The sequence below is a fragment of the Lepidochelys olivacea genome (genome assembly GCF_965140295.1).
Source record: "Lepidochelys olivacea isolate rLepOli2 genome assembly, chromosome: 8".
Classification (NCBI taxonomy): Eukaryota; Metazoa; Chordata; order Testudines; family Cheloniidae; genus Lepidochelys; species Lepidochelys olivacea.
This window is the reverse complement of record NC_140418.1, coordinates 2,040,315-2,063,202: the sequence shown is the minus strand read 5'-3', so window position 1 is coordinate 2,063,202 and position 22,888 is coordinate 2,040,315. Positions and strand designations below refer to the sequence as shown.

Here is a 22,888-nt window from a genome sequence, read left to right as displayed (position 1 = left end):
CAGGACAAAGAAATGCTGGTGAGTTTTGTTTTATTGAACAAGAAACTCAGGAGAAATCAAGAGCCCCCAGGATGCCGGCTGTGCTGAGGATGGGTCTTTATGAAGGCTATGCCAATGGGAAGTGAAGCAAAGGAGGGCTCTCTCTCAGGGCTCAGCACCTCTGAGGATTCAACATTCTCCAAAATGGCTCAAGGTGAGAGTCCCATTGCTTTCCCTGGAGGGGAAGAGAGAGAGAACTGGATCAGAGATGGAGCACGCAGGATGCTAATATAGGTCTCTTCATTCGAGTAGCGCTGGAAGTCTCTGATAGGGTCTTAGCACAGCATGGCAGACCATTCAAAGTAATAGAATCTCAACAGCTATTTCCATCCATGCTTAGCATTCAAAGAAAAGTGAAAGATTTCGCTCCTTCATCAGGAACAAGAAGCGTTTGTGAAATATTTTTCATGACATACTGAAACTCTAGGCCAAACAGGTAAAACTCATTGCAGATCTGCAGTTCGTGACATCTGGAGATCCGCTTCTGTCAAAATCAACATGACCACATACATAAGGAAACAGGCAAATGTGAAGTATGGGAACTTTACTTATGCCTCTTACAGATAGATAGATTGATTAATCACTTTAATTATTTAGAAGAAGAGATTTAGTTCTGTACGTACGCAACTGCACTGCAGAATAGACATTTGTTGCCGTAGGTTTTGTCATCAGAGCCGCAATGGGGTATGTTCTCCTGCGTGCAGCTGGGGCTGGGTGTAACATAATCACTGCAGTCAACCTGCACGCAGAAGAGGAACAGCATGTTTGTAAAGCACGTAGCAACAAATGGGGCTTTGGGTGCTACAGCAATAATAATCTATTCCTGCACTAAAAAAATTCACTTTGCCATCTAAGAATCTGATAACTGACTTATCCACTCGCCTCTCCCTGCTGGGAGGAGTTACTATAAAAATAAAGCTTGTTCTCCCACTTTGACCTAAGCAACATCTGCTGACCACATGTACGAGGGTAACAGCAGGCGTTTAGAATGCCCTCTACACAGGGTGCCCTGCTTGTGATCAGAACATATGGGACTTTCCAACTTGCCCAGTGTATTGTCTTGGAAAATCCCAGTATCCAAAGAGGTCACTGTGCTGATATATACAGGGGTCCTGTGTCTCCCCTTCCCATGGTCCTAAATCAGGCTGCTCGGAGCTTAGCCTGATACTGTGAGAAGAGATGAGAAGAGATGCTATGGGGAAGTTCACATTTCTGCAGCACTGGGGCATTGCTGCTGCTGAGCTCATATCCCATTCCTCTCCTCTCTCCCCTCCTTTCCCCTGATCTCAGTGCGGTTTATGGATAATAGCCATTTGGTGTAGCTAGCTGAAATTCATCCCTGGGAAGAAGACCCACACGAGGGCAATGTGGATAGTGCCTGAACCATCTCTCACTGAAGTCAAGGGGAGCCTTTCCAATGCCATCCACGGAAGTAGGATCTGGTCCTTCTTTTGCATCTGGTGTCACTTACCATTGCAGTTTCCTGTTTGCATTTCCCATGGTGTTTCTTGGTAACACTGGTTCCATGTTCCCTGGAAGAGGGAGAGACTGAAGTTAGGAGCTTAGGCTCATCCTGTTACACCATAGCTGCTGATTAAAAATGACACAAACTCACATATACTGTCTGGAATTCAGAAACTATCTCAGTCAGATGCCTTATCACCTGTGACAAGGCAGGATAAGCATCTCTTAACAGTATATTCTTATTTGTTACTAGACATGTGACGTCTCCTTACAGTGTATCCATTTGAATAACATGCCGGCCCATTCTTTCCTCTGCTCAATCACCACTCAGCCCCCCGTTGAACTCTGGGGGTGGTAGTCTGTCCCCTCCATGATAGCCCAACTGAGCACATGCAAGGGGCGGGGGAGGAAACTCAGAATAGACTGGAGAGGCAAAGAAGAGGACCAGGGGCTAAGAGATCGGCAGAAAGAGGTCTATGAAGAAATTCTGGTTTTTATTAAGGCTGGTATCTGGAGCTCCGCCCACTGTGAGTAACTCAGAAGGAATAGTCTCTGCACAGTACTTACGAGTTATGGGCACACAGCCTGCATTCGTTGGGGTAAGTGATGCCATCTGTGCCACAGACCTCAGCCAGGAGAAGTGGGCAGGCTGTCAGAACTTTGCCATCCTCAGTAGTTCCCCGGGGGTACTTACTACAATCCACCTGTAACAGCAACGTCAAGCAATCACCGTGGTGCCCACGAGTCACCTCCCCACTCTGAGCCTCCAGCTGTTGTAGCTTTTGCTGAACGACAGACTAGGGTTATACTTTAAACTTCTTCTTCCATTGAATGTGGTGTGAGTAGTTCTCTCCCCTTCTCTCATGCTGGAGAGTAAGGAATGCCCAGGTGGGAGAAAGGATCATTCACTCAGTCTAGGCCCTGTTGAACTTAAATAGGAATCAGAAGTGCAGCTTTAAACCAAAGCCTCAAAAATCTAATAAGTTTTCATTTATGATCCATTTTCCAGGGGGTTAAATGAGGCTAAGAAATTGGTTCAGCCCATTAAAACAGGGAGAGAGAAATATGCTACCCGATCTTGTTTCATTCTGTAAAATATGAAAAACCCTCAGGCGAGAGCCTCAGCTAGTGTAAATTGATGGAGCTCTGTGCACTTCAGTGGGAGTCCGTTTAGCCCTTTGTTGTAATATTTTCATAGTTTCTCCGACAAGGTGTCTGCCTGTTGCTCTGTGTATCTCATACCATCTAAGCACAGATTGTACCAGGAAAAAAAATGCCATCCATCTGACTGTATCGAAATGGCATATCTAAATCCCAGGGTTTTGCTCCTTCAAATATAAAGCACTGGGGATGTTTTGTTTCTTGATGGCCAAACTATTGCTGTGTTTAGAGCTGGTCAGCCTATACAAAATAAATCAATCCAATCTTTTTTTTATTATTAGTGGTCATGTTCATCCAATGATTTCTGTATTTGTTCATTCCCCCTGCATGTAGGATGCCCTGACAGTGATCAGAACACAGGGGCTTTTTCACCTGCCCAGTTTATTTTCTTGGAAATCCCAGTATCAAAGGAGAGGAATGCACTAATCTATACAGGGGACTTGTGTCTCCCCTTCCTCTAGTCCTAAAACTGGCCGCTCAGTGCTTCGCCTGGTACTGTGAGAAGACTGCTATGGGAATGGGATATCTGTTCATATTTCCAGAGCACAGGATCATCTCAAAGCCCATTCCTCTTGTATCCCTCTTTCTTTCTTCTGACAGTACGCTGATGTATATAGATAATGGCCATTTCATGTAGTTAGGGTGAATTCACCCCCTTGCAGAAGATCCCTACAAACTCTAGGCACCACTTGAATCCATGAGTATTGTGTCTGAGCCATCTCTCGCTGAGGTTAGGAGGTGTCTTTCCACTGACATTACTGGGAGTCGGGTTTGGCCCTTGTTTTGCATCAGGTTACACTTACCGGCACAACGTCTTGTTTGCATTTCCCATCATGCTTTTTGCTAACATTGGTCCCATGTTCTCTGGAAGAGAAGAGACTGGAATTAGGGAGCTCAGTGGGTAACTCTCCCTGCTACACTCAGGGCAGTGGTAGAATGAACCAATCTCCCATATACTGTGGGGGGGGGGTACAGGTGGCATCTGATTGAATTAGTTTATCTCCTTCTACAAGGCAGTACCAGGAACACTGAGTCCAGTATAATCCTATTCTTTACCAGATATGTGACGTCTCTTTCTATTGTATCATTTGGAGTAACATTCTGGCCCTTTCTTTTCTTTGTTCAATCATCACTTAGCCCCCTGCTGCATTCGGGGGGTAAGGGGAGGCGTCATTTGGCCGTTCCATGTTTCCCCAGTGAGCCAATGCAGGGTCAGGAGAGAAAACTCAAGGCAGATTAAATGGATAAAGAAGTAGGGTCAAGGGCTAAGAGACCTCCAGAAACAGGCTATGAAAGATATTTATAAAGGCTGTTTTCAGGAGCTTGGCTCTTTGTTAATCACTCAGAAGAAATGCTCTCTGTACAGTACTTACAGGTTATGGGCACACATCTCGCATTCATTGGCATAAGTGACCCCATCTGTGGCACACACTGGTTCCAGGATCCTGGGACAGACGAGCAGTACTTTGCCATCGTCAGTAGTAGTCCTGCGGTGTGAAGTGCACTCAGGCTGGGAAAGTAACACAGCAATAGAATTGTTGCATCCTTCGATCTATGAAATGGTGCCCCATGAGTCACCCCCCGTGTCTCCAGCCTTTCTGGTGTTTATCACAGGAGAAATTAGGGTTATGTTTAAAACTTATTGTTCCACAGGAAAGAGGGCTACTCAGTGCTACTGTAGTTTTCTCTCCTGCTGGAGGGGAAGGAATGCACAATTGGGAGGAAGGCTTCTTCACTCAGACCTGTATTCTGTGGGACACACCCATAGGTATTCCAAGTGGTGCATTTACTCAAAGCCTCAGAACTCAAAATCTAGTGAGATTTCAGTTATGATCCAGTGTCCAGAGAGAGAAATGATAAGAATTTGTTTCAGTTCATGCAGAACATCCAGAAAGAAATATGCTGCCAGATTTGTTGTATTTGTATGATATAAGAAAACCTGGGGCAGATTCTCAGCTGCTGTAAATTGACCTAGCTCTGTTGATGGCAGTGATAGTTGATTTAGATAGTTGATTTACAACAGATGAGTATATGGCTCTTTGGTGGTAATTTTCATGCTTTCTCCGGTGTGGTGTCTGCACGTTACTCTATGTACCTCATATGGTCTAAGCACAGATAGTAACAAAAAAAGAGAAAAGACAGAAATTCCTTCATTCTGACTGTATGGAAATGGAGTGTCTGAATCCCAGGGTTTTACTCTTTCAATTATCTAGAACTGTGGTTGTTTTTGCTTCTTGATGGCCCAAACAATTCCCTCAGGTTTAGAGCTTGTCAAATAGGTAAAAAAATAATGATTTGTTCTGATTATTGCTCAAAAACAAGAGTGGATGTTTTGAATCCTCCTGCACTCAGACTGCCCTGCCTGGTGTCACAACACAGGGGTTTTTACTACCTGCCCAACTCATTAGCTCAGAAAATCCCAGTATCCACCAAGGTGAATATAAACCAGGGGTCTTGTGTGTCCTCTCCTCAGTCCCAAAGCCGGCTGTTAACGCGTCGCCTGACACTGGGAGAAGAGATTGTTGCGTGAATAGGGTTTGTTTCACAGTTCTGCAGCACTAGGGCCTTTATGCTCCTTATCTCAGATCCGGTTCACCTTCGGTCTCCCTTTTTATATTGCAGGATATGGATAATGGCCATTTGGCGTTGTTAGGGTGAAACTGATCCCTAGATACTAAGGCAGCACGTGGTCTATGCATCGCCTAAATCCATGCATATAGTATGTGACCCTTCCCTCACTGAAGTAAATAGGTTGGAGTCGCTCCATTGGTATGAATAGAAGGAGGTTCGGCCACTTACTGTGCAACAGGTTTCACTTACCGCAGCTGTTTTCTCTTTGCACCTGCCGTCGTGCTTTTTGCCAACACTGGTCCGGTGTTCCCTGGAAGAGGGAAAGACTGGCGTGAGGGAGCTCAGTGAAGTACTCTTCCTGTCACCCTCCAGGCACTGGTAAAATGAACCAAACTCCCATAGATTGGATGGGATCCAGGAAGCGTCTGAGTTAGATTATCACCAGCTACAGGGCAGTAGCTACATCTCTGACTAGTGTAATGCTATTGGTTAGCAGATATGTGACGCCTCCTTACAGTGTATCATTTGGAATAATATTCTGGCCCATTCTTTCCTGAATGGCCAAGCACCAGTCATCCCACTACTGAATTCTGGGGGTTGTGCTCTGGCTCTTCCATGATAGCCCCACTGAGCACAGACAGGACAAGGGGAGGAAACTCAGAGTACCCTGGATGGGCAGAGAGGAGGGTCCCTGTATAAGGGAATTATAGAAACACGTCTATGGAGAAATGAGGATATTTATACAGGCCACAATCAGGAGCTCTGCCCATTGTTAAGTACTCAGAAAGAATGGGTGATGTACAGTACTTACAAGTTATGGGCACAGAGCATACAATCATTGGGGTAAGTGATGCCATCTGTGCCACAGACCTCAGCCAGGATCCTTGGGCAGGATATCAGGACTGTGCCACGGTGGTACTCACTACAATTAAGCTGTAAAAATAATACATCAATAGTACCAGTGTGGCCTTTGTTATAAGAAATAGTGCCCATGAGTAATCTCCCCACTCTGGGCCTCCAGGCCTCAGAGCATCTCCCACAATACAAACTAGGGTTAAATGTTAAATTTATTCTTCTATTGAAAACCGGGTGAGTGGGTTCTAGGTGTTTTCTCTCATGCTGGAGAGCAAGGATCATTCCCTCAGACTCATATTTTCTAGGAGGCACTCACGGTATATTGAACGTAACTAGGTATTAGAAGTGGATCCTTAAACCAATATCCCAATATTCAAAATCTAGGGAGTTTTCATTTATGATCCAGTCTCCAGAGGGTTAAATGGGGCTAAGAATTTGTGTCAATGCCAGCCAAACATGCAGAGACAAAAAGGTTTCGAGATCTTGCTGTTCCAATCTGCACCATATAGAAACCCTCAGATCAGCTCCTCTGCGTGTGTAAATCGATTCACCCCAGCTGTCCCCTCTATGTTATTTGTTCATGTTTTCTCCAACAAAGAGTCTGGCTGTTGCTCTGTGAACCACACACGGTCTAAGCACAGACTGTATAGGGTAACAGAAAAAATGAAATTCCATCCCTCTGACTAGGAAATTGGAAGAGCTGAATCCCAGGGTTTTACTCTTTCAGATTGATGGCATGTGGGTCATTTAACTTCTTGATGGCCCTGACTAATCCCTTTGGTTTAGAGATGGACAAATACATAAAAGATACTTGAATCCAATGATTTGGAATGATTATTGCTGCTATTCATCAAATTATTTTTATGGTTATGGACAACAGCCGGGGTGTTTGGAATCCCGCTGCACACAGGGTGCCCTGCCTGGGAGCAGAAATCGGGGTGTTTTCCAACCTTCTCAGTGTACGATCTTGGAAAATCCCAGTATCCAAAGAGGTCAAAGCATTGATATATACAGAGGTCTTGTGTCTCCCCTTCCCATGGTCCTAAATCAGGCTGCTCAGTGCTTAGCCTGCTATTATGAGAAGAGACTTCTATGGGAACAGGTGTTAAGTGCACAATTCTGCAGCACTGGGATATTTCTGCTACTTGTCTCATATGTTGCTCCTCTTCTATCTCCTTTTGTTATGAGGTAATACTGTAGTATATGGAGAATGGCCATTTTGTGTATTTAGGATGAAATCCAGCCCTGTGTATAAGGCAAGGCACACCCCATGAGTCCATTCATACAATGCCTGAACCAGCTCTCATTGAAGTCAACAGGATTCTGTCCATTGACATCAATGGGAGTAGGATCTGGCTGTAATTTTGCTTCATGTTACACTTACCAGGCCGATTTCATGTTTGCATTCTCCATCATGCTTTTTGTTAATGTTTTCCCTGTGTTCTCTGGAAGAGGGAGAAACTGGAGTTAGGGAGCTCGGTGAGTAACTGTACCTGTTACAGTCAAGAGCCGGTAAAATGGTGCAATCTCACATATATTGTATGGGATACAGGCAGTGTCTTACTGAGTTAATTTATCACCTTCTATGAGGCAGTATGAGTGTCAACAACTTGTATCTTCCCATAAGTTACCAGACATGTGACTTCTCCTTATAGTGTATGATACAGTCTTCACTAAAAGGGTTAATTGTGACCAGATGCTTCACAATCAATATGAACAAAAAGAGGGAAAGAACACAAGACAGAATAGGGACAGCCCAGAATATTTAGATAAGTTAGATGTATTCATGTTGGCAGGGCTGATGAAATTCAGGAAGGAACTAACTGAAGGAGTCTCTGAACCATTACTGGTTACTGTCAAGAACTCATGGTGGAGGGCCAAGGTCCCAGAGGACTGAGAAGAGGAAACAGAGTGCCTATCTTTACAAATGGAAAGGAAGAGGACCTGGGGAATTATAGACCAGTTAGTCTAGCTTTGTAGCCTGCCTCTTTAATGATATCCTGATGGGATATATGGTGGGAGTGAGGGTTAGTGGGAGTAGTGGGAAGCAGAGGAGAAAAGTCAGAGTACATTGGAGGGGCAAAGAATGGGGCCGGGGCTAAAAGGCCTACAGAAATAGGCCTATGAAGAAATGATGGTATCTATAAAGGCTGTTCTCAGGAGCTCTGCCCAGGAAGTACTCCGAAGGAATGTTCTGTGTAAAGTACTCACAGGTTATGGGCACACAGCATACATTCATTCGGGTAAGTGACGCCATCTGTGCCACAGACCTCAGCCAGGATCCTTGGGCAGCGTATCAGAACTTTGCCATCCTCAGCTTTAATCCTGGGGTACTGACCACAATCAAACTGTAAAAGCAACACAGAAATTGCGCCGGTGTGGCTGCTGTTGTATGAAATAGTGCTTCAGAGCGACTCCCCCACCCGGGGCCTTCAGCCTCTGTCCCTTCAGCCACCAGATGCACAAGGGCCCTATTTTGAACATATTCTTCCCTTGGCAATGGGGGGAGTCGTTCTGCAGGAATTTACTCGTGTTCTCTTGTGCTGGAGGGGAAGGAAGTCGTGGATGGGAGGAAGAATCAGTTCCTCAGACTTGCAGGGCTGCGCAGAGGTTTTTGTAGGCCAGGGGCAAAATGTGAAACTGAGGCCCCCACCCTTCCAAAAAATGACCACAGGGGGGAAGATCATGGAGAGTGAGTCCACCCACGCTCACTGCGCAGGAGTGGCTCCAGTCCTGTGGCTCTGGGCCTGGCCCAGGGGTCTCAGCACTGCTTTGGTCTGGCCCAGCCATCACTCCAGCATGATAGAGGGGCAGCTGGGCCAAACCTGGGCAGCACCGTAAGACCTTGAGCCATGTGGCAAAGCCACACAGTTTGGGACCTTCTCAAATGGGGGACTCAAGGCAAAGTGCTCCTTTGACCTCCCCCTTTCAGCAGTCCTGCAGATGTGTATTCTTTGTGAGGCATCCATGCCCTGTTGAAACTAATTAGGTATTGCAAAGGGAACATTAACCAATGCCTCAAAATCAAAATCTTTTCATTTCTGATCCAGTCTCCGGAGAGTTAAATGTTGCTAAGAATTTGTTTCAGCCCATGCCCAACGTGTAGAAAGAAATATTCTTCCAGATCTTGTTGTTTTATTCTATAAATTATATAAAAAACCCCTCAGGCTAGATCCTCAGCAGCTCTAATTAGATGTATTTCTATTAACTGCAGTTGAATGGGTGCTGTGCCTAGGATCAGAACATGAGGTGGTTGCAACCTGCCCAGTGTATTATCAAGGAAAATCCCAGTATCCATGAGACGAATGCACTGAAATATACAGGGGTCTTGTGTGTTTCCTTCCCATAGTCCTGAAACTGGCCACTCAGCGCTTAGCCTGATACTCTGAGAAGAGGCTGCTATGGGAAAGGAATTTATGTGGACGTTCCCAGAGAACGGGGGCATTTTTGCTCCTTGTCGCAAACCCTACTCCTTTTCTAGCCCTCTTTCTTTCTTCTGACACTGTAGCATAGAGTATAGATAATGGCCATTTCGTGTCATTGGACTGAAATTCAGTCCTTTGCAGAAGGCCAGTACAAAGTCTATGCTCCATTTAGTCTAGGCATGTGGTGTCTGACCCATCTCTCACTGACATCAAGAGGAGTCTTTCTGTTGACATCAGTGGGATTAGAATTTGGCGCTTCTTGTGCATCAGGTTTCACTTACCGGCACAATTTCCTGTTCACATTTTCCATCATGTTTTTTTATAACGTTTTTCTGATGTTCGCTGGAAGAGGGAGAGATGGGAGTTAAGGAGATCAGTGAGTTACTCTCCCTGTAACCCTGAAGATGCTGGTAAAATTAACCAAACTCACACATACTGTGTGGGATACAGGAGGTGCCTGACTGAGTCAGCTGATCACATTTTAGCATCACTGATTAGCGTAATCCTATTGGTTATCAGACAAGTGATGTCTCCTTATAGTGTATCATCTGGAAAAACACTCTGGTCCATTCTTTCCTCTGTTCAGTCACCACTGAGCCCCCTGCTACAATTGGGCACGGTAGTCTGGCTCTTCTAGGATAGCTCAGCTAAGCACATATAGGGGCCTGGAGAGGAAAATCAGGGTGGACTATAGGGGCAAAGAGGAGGGCAAGGGGTTTAGTGACCTACAGAAATAGGCCTAAGAGGAAATGATGGTATTTTAAAGGCTATTCTCAGTGGCTCTGCCTATTGTTAAATGCTCGGAAGGAATGTTGTCTGAGAGAAGTGACGCCATCTGTGCCGCAGACCTCAGCCAGGATCCTAGGGCAGCGAGTCAGGACTTTGCCATCCTCATCAACAGCCCTGGGGTGCTGACTGCGATCAAACTGTAACAGCAACACAGTGGCAGTACCAGTGCAGCCTTTGTTACCCAAACAGTGCTTCTGGCCAGCCGCCCCGCCCTGCACTTCCAGCCTTGGTACGAGGGTTCTCGTGTACCCTTATGCTTCCCTTGGAAATGGGGAGAGGCAGGTCTGCCGGAGCTTTCTCTCGTGTTGGAGAGGCAGAAATGCACACGTGGGAGGAAGGATCAATCACTCACTCAGACTCCTGTTCTGTGTGAGGTTCCCAAGCCCTGTTAAGTCTAACATGGTACTAGGAGTGGATCCTTAAACCAAAGCCTCAATATCAAAATCTAGTAAGTTATTTATTATGGCTCACAGTTAAATGAGGCTCCAGATGGTTAAATGAGGCTGAGAATTTGTTGTGGCCCATGCAAAACGTTTAGAACCTGGCTTCCGGATCTTGTTGTTTCTTTCTGTGTGTAAAATATAAAAAACCTGACCCTCTAGTCTCAGCTGCTGTAATTACATAGGCCTCTACGATATCGATAGAGGTCAATTTACACTGGCTGAAGATATGCCCCCTCAGTTATTGTTGCATAGTTTCTCCAGGGTTGCGCCTTCTGTATCCCACACAGGCTAGGCACAGAGTATATCAGGGAAACTGAAGATGGAATTTGATTAGGCTGACTGGGTAGAAATGAAGCATCTGGATCCCAGGGCTTTACCTTCTCCAGCATATGGCCCTGGGGTAGTTTTGTTTCTTGATGCCCAAACTATTCGCATTGGTTTAGAGCTAGTCAAATATGCAAAAAAATAAATTCACCAAATAACATGTCTGCTTATGGCTCATATTCATGAAATTATTTCTGAGTTTGGGGAGACAAGTAAGGGTATTTTGAATGCCCTGCCTGTGATCAGAAAATGGGGTGTTTTCCAGCCTTCCCAATGTATGATCTTGGAAAATCCCAGTATCCAAAGAAGTCAGTGTACTGATATATACAGGAGTCTTGTGTCTCCTCTTCCTATAGCCCTAAATCAGGCTGCTTGGTGCTTCTCCTGTTACTGTGAGAAGAGACAGCTATGGGAACAGGAATTGTGTGCGCAATTCTGCAGCACTGGGATATTTCTGCTTCTCGTCTCAGGCCCTATTCCTCTTCTCTTGCCCTTTCTTATGACGTTAGAGTGTAATAGATGGAAAATGGCCATTTTGTTTATTTAGGTTGAAGATCACCCCTATGAAAAAGGACAGTACATGGTCTAGGTACCACTTAGAGCCATCTATTTAGCGCCCAAATCATCTCTCACTGACTGAGGGCAAAAGGAGTCTTTCTGTTGACATTACTGGGAGCAGGATCTAGCCTCTACTGTACATCAGATTACACTTACCGGCACAATTTTCTGTTGACATTTTCCATCATACTTTTTGCTAACATTGGTCCCATGCTCTTTGGAAGAGGGAGATTGGGGTTAAGGAGCTCAGTAAGTAACTCTCCACATTACAGTCAAGGTGCTGGTAAAACAAACCGGATTCACACGTACTGTGTGGGATACAGGAGGGGTCTATTGGAGTTAATTTATCACCTTCCATGGGGCAGTATCAGCATCACTGGCTAGCATCGTTCTAGAGACAAGGCGGGAGGGGGGGGGGATATCTTTTATTGGAACAACGTCTGTTGGTGAGAGAGGCAAGCTTTCGCGCGACACTGAGCTGCTCTTCAGGTCTGCAGAAGAAGAAGCTCTCTGTGTAAGCTCAAAAGCTCGTCTCTCTCACCAGCGAAGTTGGTCCAGTAGACAATATGACCTCACGCACCTTGTCTCTCTAATGTCCTGGGACCGACACGGTTACAACAACACCACACCGTATCATTCTTTTAGTTACCAGACATGTGACATCTCCTTATAGTGTATCATTTAGCAGAATACCATGGCCCATTCTTTCCTCTGCTCCGTCAGCACACAGCTCCCTTGGGATGCTGTAGTCTGGCTCTTCCATGATCCCTCAGCTAAGCACATACAGGGGAAAGGAGAGGAAACTCAGGGTACTCTAACAGGGCAAAAAGAATAGGGACAGGGCCTAAGAGACTTACAGGAACAGGCCTGAAGAAATGATGGTATTTCTAAAGGCTGTCATCAGATGCTCTGTTCATTGTTAGGTTTCAGAGTAACAGCCGTGTTAGTCTGTATCCGCAAAAAGAAAAGGAGTACTTGTGGCACCTTAGAGACTAACAAATTTATTTGAGCACAAGCTTTCATGAGCTACAGCTCACTTCATCGGATGCATTCAGTGGAAAATCTCCCTGCTGTATTTTCCATTGAATGCATCCGATGAAGAGAGCTGTAGCTCACAAAAGCTTATGCTCAAATAAATTGGTTAGTCTCTAAGGTGCCACAAGTCCTCCTTTTCTTTTTGTTCATTGTTAGTTACTTGGAAGGAATGTTCTCTGTACAGTACTTACGAATTGTGTGCGCACAGTCCACATTCGCTGGGGTAAGTGACGCCATCCGTGCCACAGACTTCAGCCAGGATAAATGGGCAGGCTATCAATACTTTGCCATCCTCAGCAGTACCCCGGGGGTACTTACTACAGTCTACCTGTAATAGCAATGTCAAGCAATAGAAGTGGTGCAGCCATTTAAATATGAAATAGTGCCCATGAGTAATCTCCCCACTCTGTGCCTCCAGCCTTTTTAGCTTCTGCCATAAGGCAAAGTAGGGCTATATTTTAACTTTATTCTTCCATCCATGAGTCTGTTCTGCAGTAGCTTTCTCTCATGCTGGAGGAAGAAATGCACAGCTGGACAAAGAATCATTCACTCAGACCTGTATTCTGTGGGAAGCAACCATGCCCTACTGAAACTAAGGAGTTATTACAAATGGAGCCTTAAACTGAAGCTGCAAAATCTAATGAATTTTTGAAACATGCTTTCCAGAGGGTTAAATGAGGCTAGAAATTTGTTTCAGCATGCAACATGTGCAGAGAGAGATGCTACCAAATCTTATTGTTCCAATGTGTGCAATATTAAAAAACAAACAAACCCTTAGGCCAGGTTCCCTGCAGGTGTAAACTGATGTGGCTGTACTAACATCAAGAGACATCAATTTACTAAAGATCTAGTCCCTCGTTGTGATTTTTTCATAGTTTCTCCAATGCTGTGGCTACATGTTGTTTTAAGTACCGCACAAGGTCTAAGCAGAGGTTGTATTAGGTAAAATAATAAATATAATAATAAAATTCCATCAGTCTGACTGTTTGGAAACAGAATGTCTGAATCTCGAGGTTTTACTCTTCCAGATATAAAACACTGGGGTAACTAACTATGTAGCTTGATGAACCACCCAACTATTCTCACTGTTACAGAGCTGGTCAAATATATATCGCACTTCCACTAAATTATACGTCTATTGTTTGTATCCATCGCATTGTTTATTTAAGGTATCATTCAGTTCTAGAATTATCTGGGGATAACAAAAATATTTGTTGAAATTATCTGGTAAAAAGACAATAATCCCCCAATAATGTCTTTGGTGACCATTATACAAACAGCCGCAGGTTGCAGTGTTTTTCATTCACTCGGCCACAGTGTGGTCACCAACCATTTATCTTAGGTCAGAGATCTGGAGAAAGTGACAGAGAATAAATAGAAAGATCTGCCACTCACCTCACTGCCCCGGGCAACAGCTGAAAGAAAATCACAGAGAGAATCATAAAACAAAGCCAACTAATTGACAGGAACAGGTTTTAAGTGTGCGAATCTCTTTTATGGAATAATTCCATGCGGTTTCTAACCGAGTGACTGTCAGTGAACAGATTGTTAAACTAAACAAACCATGTGTGAAATTTGGTACCATGCTGGTAATTGAGGATAAGGTGTCTTATTTTTAATGTAACACGGTGTTTTGTTGGGGTTTTCTTTTCTTTTTTACAGGCTGTGTTTTGTGATCCAAATGGAGATCTACAGGATATCACTGAAAATATACTTCAGTATAAATAGTTGATGTCTTAACAGCTGATTGTGCCCTTGTATCAGGCCCTTATACATTTAATGTCCTTCACTGTGCCCACATCTTAATTACAGGTGTGAAACTGAACCTGCAGTTACTTCTACCCACAAAACTGAGGGTGCAGAAATAATTCGCCCATTTAAGACTGTATGGATATTTGGCCCTGGAGATCAAGTCTTTTCAGTGCCATCTTTTGAAGAGAAAAAGCTCTTCTAAGAATGAGGCTATGTTCCACTTTGAAGACACCTTAATATTTTTGAAGCTGGCTAGGACTCTCAGTACAGCAAGAATTACTCACCTGAAAAGCACCATGTTGCTAGAGAAAGAAGCACAAAAACACCCATCATTTTCCTGGTGGAGAGGAGGTGGTGGTTTAATGTGTGTCGAATCTGTTAGTGCTCAGCTGAGGTGATGCTCTCTTAGTGCTCCCCACCGATAATGATCATGTACCATGTGTATGTTTATATCTACATGTATATACACTCGTGCAAGAGACCAGCCTATCCAACTTGATTACGAAACAGCCCTCCAGTTCTGTCACTGGCACAGTAGGCCTGCCAATATTTACTGAGGTCTTGACTTCGAGCTAATGATTCACTTTTACTAGCTAATTGATTTTGGCTGGTCCTTTGATTAGTCGCTTGAGACAGGTTTTCCTGTATCAGGAAAAAAAAAGAAAAGAAAATAGAAAGTTAGAGGTGTCAGCGAGTAGCCTTGAACATTAAGAGAAAGCTGCGATTATTCCACAGAGAAGAATGAAGTCTTTGTTTATGGTGCAAACTCTGGTTGTGGTGACCCAATGGGCTGGTGGTCTGGGGGGAAAGCATGGGGAAGGGGGACTGGTTGTGGCTATTTGTTCTCACATCTTTTCTGAGATAAGACCCCAGCTCTGCATGTTAGACATCATCAAAGTCCAGACCCGAAGAAGAGCTCGAAAGCATGTCTCTCTCACCAGCATAAGTGGGTCCAGTAAGGTCCAGCATAAGTGGGTCCAGTGGGTCCCCCACCTTGTACTCAATTGCTCAGCTTTGGAGAACCAATGCGCAAACTGAGACTCTCATGGCACGTAGTGCAGATAGTCACAGAATTTAGGCTGGAAGGGACCACCGGATCGCTTGTTTGACTCCTGTACAGCACAGGCCACCCACACCACCCAGCCCCTACACCCTAAACCCAACAGCTGACATGAGCCCAAAGCGTTACGGCCAACAGGAGATTCGACTGTTATGTACCACAGGAAGAGAACAGGAGGGACTGAGGTGCCCCAGTGCCCGAGGCCCCCGCAATGGCCAGGAAATGTTGAAGGGAGAAATAGCAGATAACCCTGGGAGTCATAACCCCTCGGAGGATGGTGAAGCACTGGAATGGGTTACCTAGGGAGGTGGTGGAATCTCCTTCCTTAGAGGTTTTTAAGGCCTGGCTTGACAAAGCCCTGGCTGGGATGATTTAGTTGGGGACTGGTCCTACTTTGAGCAGGGGGTTGGACTAGATGACCTCCTGAGATCCCTTCCAACCCTGATATTCTATGATTCTACTGTCATATGGTACTAGCCCTGAATAGGTAGATTTATTACAAATCTTTGCTACTGGACTAGCAATTTCATGTGCCAGTTCTTTCAGCATTCTGGGATGGACGTTATCTGGTTCCTGTGATTTGAGCGCATTAAGCTCTTTTCGTTTTCTTCCACCTCAGATGTGGTAATTTCCATTTCTAGACACTCCTTTCCATCAGCCGTCCTGCCTTCATGCACATTTTCCATATTATCATCCTCATTGAAAACCAAGGCAAAATATTCATTTCGGTTTTGGACCAGACCCAGATTATCTTTGATCTCCTTTCCATCCACACTGCAGAGCAGCCCAACCTCATTCTTCATCACTCTCTTTTTATTTATAAAACTAAAAAAAACCCTTATTATTTATTTTAATTTCCCCGGCAAGAGCTAATTCAGCTTGACTTTTAGCACTTCTCACCTTATTCCTACATTTGCTAACCTCCATGATGTCTCTTTCTTAGCTGATCAACCCCTTTTTCCCATTCCCTACATGCTCTCTGCTTACTCCTACTATAAATTTGTTAGTCTCTAAGGTGCCACAAGTACTCCTTTTCTTTTAACCTTTTTGGGGCAGTGATTCATCCAGCTGGGGCTGCAGTCTTTCCCTACATGTTTTTTCTCCCTTGCCTGGGTTGCAAATTTCAAATAGTTTTTGGATTGTTGATCTGCTAGAAGAAAGGGGCTCTTGAAAACTTTATTGATGTGGTCTATAGAAACCAACAAGAGACGCTGGCTTCAAGTGAAACTTAGCCAAAGGCTACAGAAATGTCCCCATCTCCATATCAGTCAGGAGAGATTATTTACAGACCAAGCCAGAGTTAAAATATAGCAAGTCAGCATATTCTGCCAAGATAGCTCGACTGTAAATTGCAATGAAGTTGTATAAACAAAGGGAATATTTGTATTAGGAGGCAGCTATACAGGAAAGTCCCTCAGGCACCTGGTTGGTACAGATAACCCAGAACATGGCTCACCAGCCACAGACATAAGTTATCAAGGTCTTATTTCTTGATCCCTACCATGCCTAGAGGCCTGGCCCATGTAACACTCCCCGTGCTAAAGGAGCCTGAGAAATTGGAACAGACATGGTACTAAACTACCCCGAGTGACTTGAGTCACTCTCTAATAAACCTCACTGCGGTGGGCAGAAGGGGAGGGAATAGCCGTGTTCTCTGAGAAATCCCTTCAGCCCTAAACAGGTCAGTTGCACCCTAGAGCTTGTTGAGAAGAGGTAGCTCTTTTCTTCCAGTGGGTTGATGGACGGGCTCCCTCCTCCAGTTTCCCCTCAGGCCATCCCTCCACACAATGACTACCGCCTTGCTGAGAGCTTCAAGGTGTCACAGGGTAGCTGGCTCTTTCAGGGGAGCTGGGCTCAGCGACCTCCCAGCTGAGACTGAGCAGCTAGGGATCGGGAGTGATAAAATCCAGCAAGTGGCCTGGATGGGGTGGGGACGGCTACAGGAAGCAGGCTGGCTCCTTTGGCAGGCGAACTCCCAGGCAAGTGTCTGGAGCAGGCCTGGGAGAAGAGCTGCCAGGAGCAGCCGCTCTGCCAGGAAGGCCCCGGGTCAGCAGGTGAGTGGGGATCAGTGATCACTCAGTGCTTAAGGTGCATGCAATGGCTGCACTTCGTTCTCTGTCCACTTCCTGCTGATGGTGATAACACCACCATGAGCCACAGAGCCCCACCAAGATGCTGTGCGGGGAAGCTCAGCCCTTAAAGGCACAGCGCCACATACCACCACGGGCAAAGAGCCCAGTTTGTGGCTGACTCTTAGGCAAGTGACCTGTACAGAGGAAACCTTCAGGGAATGGTTGGCCCCTGCTGAACACCCTGGCTTATGGGGAAGGGACGATTGTTGTGCTGAATTTGTATTATTTGGAGGAAATAAAGCTGAAGCCCTGAGAAACAAGACCTGTACCACACTCTGGGCATGGTACCAATCGCTCCTGGGATTGGGAGACAGATGCATGAAGTATGCACCTAGCAATATGTGTTCGTCTCTCTTTCTCTCCAGGTAGCAGGGACTTGACTTCGTTTTTCTTTTAATGTGCTGTGACTGGGGGAGGGTTGGTGGAAGTAGAAGTGGGTTATTCCCTTTGTTCTAAAGGCCAAAGGACTTGAGGGTCGGCATTTTTTATTGGGCACAATCAACACTGTACTGATTTCAAACGAAAATGGAATCGCTGCCTGAAGGAACTTGCAGCCTAGACCAAGGGAGAAGGTTTGCCAGAGAAATAGTGAGTGGTGTTAATCATTCAGTATTTCTTGGGCTGTTATCGCTGCTGTGTGGGTGTTTTGTGTGCTCACATTTCGTCTATGGAAAATAGATGGCACAGTAAGTTACAAAAATAACGCAACTCATTCACCTTGGATAGATTGAGGTCATTTTACCTTTCAAGCAGCTGCATGTGTTCTTTGCATGTCTCTCTACCTGCAATCCCCCAGGAACCACATGGAAAGAAGTCATGGCATCCCCTGAATTTATTTCATTGAGCAGAATTATCATAACTACACCCACCCCGTGCATGGTACTGGCATTACACGCTCTGCTCTCTAGAACCAAGGTGCAATCATTCTTCTCAATGAACTGCAAAGAGCCCAGTGAGCCACCGGAGATTGTTATCTCTTCCTTGGAGCTATAACTCAAGACAAGGAATTCTGCTGAATTTAATGAATTGTCAAAGCAAAGAGTCACCAAAGCAATTAAGGGCCTTTGGAGCACAAGATGAGAGGAGAATGTGTACCTACCTGAGGATCTACACAGCAACTTCTACAAAGGAAATTGCTAATGGAAAATGAGCACAAAGACTGGTTTTCCACACTCACTATGATAATGAGCAACTTCCTCTTGTATTGGCTCAAATACATAAATGAATCTGCTCCAGCCATACTTGCCTCCTTTTGTGTGTGCATCCCAGGTGAAAGAGCTAAGTGGGGTAGGTTTCAGAGGAGCAGCCGTGTTAGTCTGTATTCACAAAAAGAGCAGGAGGACTTGTGGCACCTTAGAGACTAACCAATTTATTTGAGCATAAGCTTTCGTGAGCTACAGCTCACTACATGCATCCGATGAAGTGAGCTGTAGCTCACGAAAGTTTATACTCAAATAAATTTGTTAGTCTCTAAGGTGCCACGAGTCCTCCTGTTCTTCTTTCTAAGTAGGGTAGACACATAGTCCTTCTGCTGGCCTCTGGGGTGGCTTTCACCATGCATGACCATGGGGGGCAATCAAGATAGTGAATTTTTTAAGTCAGAAGTGGGAGTCTTTGCTCCCTTCACAAGCAGCAGGATGCAGTGCTAGCCATTACTGTGCCAGGGACCATGGTGATAGTACAAAATTACAGTGCAGTAAATGACACGCACTTGATAATAATATTTTACTTGTGGTTTACCCCTCGCCCCCCACCCTCCCAATGGCCCAACCTAGACTCCACTGGCATTTAGGGCAGATGTGCTAGAAGAAAGGGGCTCCTGAAACTTGATTGCTAAGGTCTGTAAAAGGCAATGGAGCAACCTGAAGGAATTGGGATCAGACAAAATTATGAAATTCAGTCAAGGTCTACAGCAACGTCACATGAACCTTATCTGAGGGGAGAGGTTATTTACCAAGGCCCTGTAAAAGTGGATCAAATGCTGTTCTGCCAGGTGTTTTGGAGATGAATTGCAATGAAGTTCTATAAACAAAGGGGGACACCGCTATCAGGGAAAGCACAATGGGTGCGCGCACCCGACAAAGCGTCCAGAGGGGCACACAGGGTGGAGTTCCCAAGGTGACTGCCTGCAGGCCTGGGGCCTTTAAGACACACCAAGTTAAATGAGCACAGGAGACTGAGTTGCTCTCTGACACAGTGTCATATCCTAACATAATCTGGAAGGCCATCTCCTAGAGGCCCATTATCCTAGAATCATAGTCTGTTTCCTGCCATATCCCTACCTGGGTAATTCTAAGACAGAACATCAACTAAGGGCAGATTTGCCTCTAGTGTGCAAATTTCCTGGATGCAACCCACACCCAGCAGGGTCCTGGGCCATGAATGGGGCTCACGGGTGCTACTGCAATACAAATAATTGTAATAACATGGCTCTGTTTTCAAAGAATTCATTTGGAGACCAGGGTCTAATCCTACATCCTCAGTTACGTCTCTGCAACCTCGTTGAAGTCTGATATTTCTAAGGGCAGACAGCCTCTAGTGTGTGCTGATTAAACAGACTTTGTGTCCTTCTGACAGCATGACTTTCACTGTGGCTTAGCTAAGGTTATAATCATTCACTATGTGACTTTAAAAAATCAGAGAGAAGGACACCTACAGTGTCAGACCTCATTTCCCATCCCCGATCAATGCAGGATTTATCCCTATGGTCTGTGAGCCTGTACTTTGTCCAATTCAAGCTTCATTGACTCAAGCAATGGGTCTGTGACCTCCTCCCATTATTCCGTGCACCCAGATTTGGCCCTACAGACAGCCTGAGTGTCCACTGGCCAGGAGTTGGAGGGCTATTCATTTGCATTAAGCAGATGGAATGAATTTTGGCTACCTCATCTTTAAATATGGAGGGCGCAGGCTACTGAGACTATATGTCCCAGCATGAAGAGATCCAGCTGGAGCTGAGTGGCTTGAGAGCTTGGATCGAGATATAATATTGCATGCTGGGACTTGTCGTCTCTGTGGGCTGCGTCTCCATGTTAAAGGTGAGGGCAGCCAGAGGATGAACCATTGAATTCTGTAAGCAGCACTTATTTTTCAAAAGTTATTCCCCCAGCCACAGAACTATGTCCTGGGATGAAACTTGGGTATGTGCCGTGCACTACTTTCCATCCCTACTCACGCTGTGTACGCGATCGGCGTTTGCAGCATTGGTGTAGCCAGGCCGGTCACAGGATATGAGAGGGACAAGGTACGGTATAAAAGAAATTACCTCCCCTAGCATATCTCTTACACAATGGAGGTCATTGCTTTGACTGTTGAAGATGTTTAGAGAACCTTTGGGCATGTTGGGGCTACAGAAGGAATCCCAGTGGCTTGGGTTCTGTTAGACCCCCCGCATGCCATTGAAATGGGAGCTTGGCACGTAGCTCCCTTGCGAATCATGGCCCATGGCCCACAGAGGGAGCACCCAGAATGCCCCACTGCACTAAACTGGGACGTTTGCTTTCACAATGACAAGAGCTTGTGTGCAGCAGGAGACGCACACAGGCCAGTGTCTCGAATGAGGAGAGTGCAGACCCACGCCCTGGCTTTGTGCTGTGACTCCTCTTGGACTTTGCTGTGACTGCCGCATCGTGCCGTTTGGGGCTCCATGCCCCAGGAACAATTTAGCATCAAGTTTTAATAGCGCTGAGGGCCTGATCCTGCTAGGGACTGAGCAATCCATGTGCAGTACAGAGCACCCTTCGGTTCGGCAAGGAATTATGATTATTTGTTGTACCATAGCCCCTAGCAGCCCATGACATATGCCAGGACCCCATTGTGCTAGGCACATTACACCCTACACAGCTGACACCCCCGGAAAACCATTCATTTAAACGTACCCCTGCTCTTTTATCCTGTTTTTCTCTCACACACCCATATGTATGAAAACAGGACCAGCAGGAAAACGTCCAGTCGCTCTATAACCCAAAAGCCCAGGGAAATGCAGCTCACCGGACAATCACAGTAAGAAACAGCTTTCCCGATGCTTGCTGGCATGCCCTGTGCACTCTCATGGGAGCACCAGCACAGCCAGAGTTTCCACCCGTCCTGCAGCTGGCCGCCTGCCCCGTGTGCTTACCTGCAACGTGAAAGCTAGAGCATGCGAAAGGGACAAACGATGGAGCGGTCAAGTGGGGGAGGAAAGGGAAAGAATGTGAAAGAGAACAAGGAGGAGACACTGAGAAAAGAAGGAACAGGTTGGAGAAAGGAAACCAGCGGAGGGTGAAATGATAGAGAACCTCTCTTCCGAAGGAGAGGAATTGTGTGTATTTATCTATGTTGCCAGTGATAAGAGAGAGAGGGCTGAGCTCTACTCGAGCTGATTGAGAAATGCCAATTCTTTTAAAAAATATATATTTCCTTCACATTTTTCTCAGGTTTTCGATGTAAAACCAAAGCGGAAACCCCCCCTTCTGCCAAAGCTTTTAGGTTTTAGTAAAAATGTTCAGTTCCAGATTTTTGGTCTTTGCTGAAAAACTGGAAAGTTACAATGAAACCAGTGTCTTTGAAACTGTTTCATTTTGCTCAAAGAGCCATTTTTCATTGGACCCAAAAAAAAAAAAAAAATCCAGCCGGCTCTAATCCCTATTTTCTGGTCCTTTCCCTGGTCTTTATTCTGCAAGTTTCCCCTTCCTCTCAGCTTTTATTTCTGTCCTTTTCTGCTTTGAGGAGCTGGGACCCTTCACTCCCAAACCGATGCATGTGGGACTTTTCCAGCAGCCCTCTCACTGCAAAGAAAGCAGGGGGATTATACAGTGGAAAAATGTCTTTAAATAATCTGAGCAGTTCAGTACATTCCAACCTGACCTAGAATTGACCTTAATTCAGATAACGAAACTCCCAGTAGTTTCTTCTCTTAGGGCTAGGAACTGGATGCCTTGGTCTTGTACAGCTCTTGCAAATGGGGCACTAAGTGAGTCAATTCCCCAGCCTTGCAGCTGGAGACTTCAATGTGAATCCTGATTTCGGGCCAGTGTGATAGGATCTTGGTCTCGGGGGGTCCCTGGTGGAGATGTGGCCCCATCAGAAGGTCTGGAGGAATGAAATGCAATGTCAGTATTGTCTTCAGTCAGGGCTGAGGCTAGAATAGCTGGGAGTCCCTCAGGACAGGCTGGAGGTACATGGGCAGAGTTGTAGCGGGAGGAGGGCCTAGGACTGGGGAGTTATTTATATGTATTATTCCCTGTCCTGGCTGCTCCAACAAGGTTGGAGCCAATTAAAAGTGTCTCACCTTCTATCTAA

General features: G+C 45.5%; 1 protein-coding gene across 2 annotated transcripts; it reads right to left on the bottom strand.

Annotated features, from left to right (window-relative positions):
- Window positions 1–13: 13 nt before the first annotated feature.
- On the bottom strand, window positions 14–14,859 carry LOC311524605 (ovoinhibitor-like). 2 transcript variants are annotated; one of them, XM_084635859.1, is made up of 14 exons: window positions 14,701–14,859; window positions 14,060–14,079; window positions 12,856–12,992; window positions 9,797–9,857; window positions 8,302–8,438; window positions 7,475–7,535; window positions 6,047–6,168; window positions 5,485–5,545; window positions 4,038–4,174; window positions 3,468–3,528; window positions 2,071–2,207; window positions 1,511–1,571; window positions 663–778; window positions 14–214 (listed from the first exon to the last, which is right to left on the bottom strand). In XM_084635859.1, exons 1-14 carry the CDS (start codon window positions 14,747–14,749, stop codon window positions 169–171), a joined length of 1,206 nt encoding a protein of 401 aa, XP_084491985.1. In that variant the 5' UTR covers window positions 14,750–14,859; the 3' UTR covers window positions 14–168. The 2 variants fall into 2 exon arrangements, with proteins under 2 accessions (XP_084491985.1, XP_084491984.1); XM_084635858.1 differs by lacking the exon at window positions 14–214 and adding an exon at window positions 273–523.
- Between the last annotated feature and the right edge of the window lie 8,029 nt (window positions 14,860–22,888).

What these genes read in the sequence shown, in the direction of transcription:
- LOC311524605 (XM_084635858.1), bottom strand. Translation starts at nt 14,749, where the DNA reads ATGATGGGTGTTTTTGTGCTTCTTTCTCTAGCAACATGGTGCTTTTCA. An exon ending in ATGCTCTGTGCCCATAACTT is followed by an intron (nt 5,546 to 6,046) that starts GTAAGTACTGTA and finishes TCCCTCTTCCAG; the next exon opens with GGAACACCGGACCAGTGTTG. An exon ending in GCAAAGAGAAAACAGCTGCG is followed by an intron (nt 4,175 to 5,484) that starts GTAAGTGAAACC and finishes TTACTTTCCCAG; the next exon opens with CCTGAGTGCACTTCACACCG.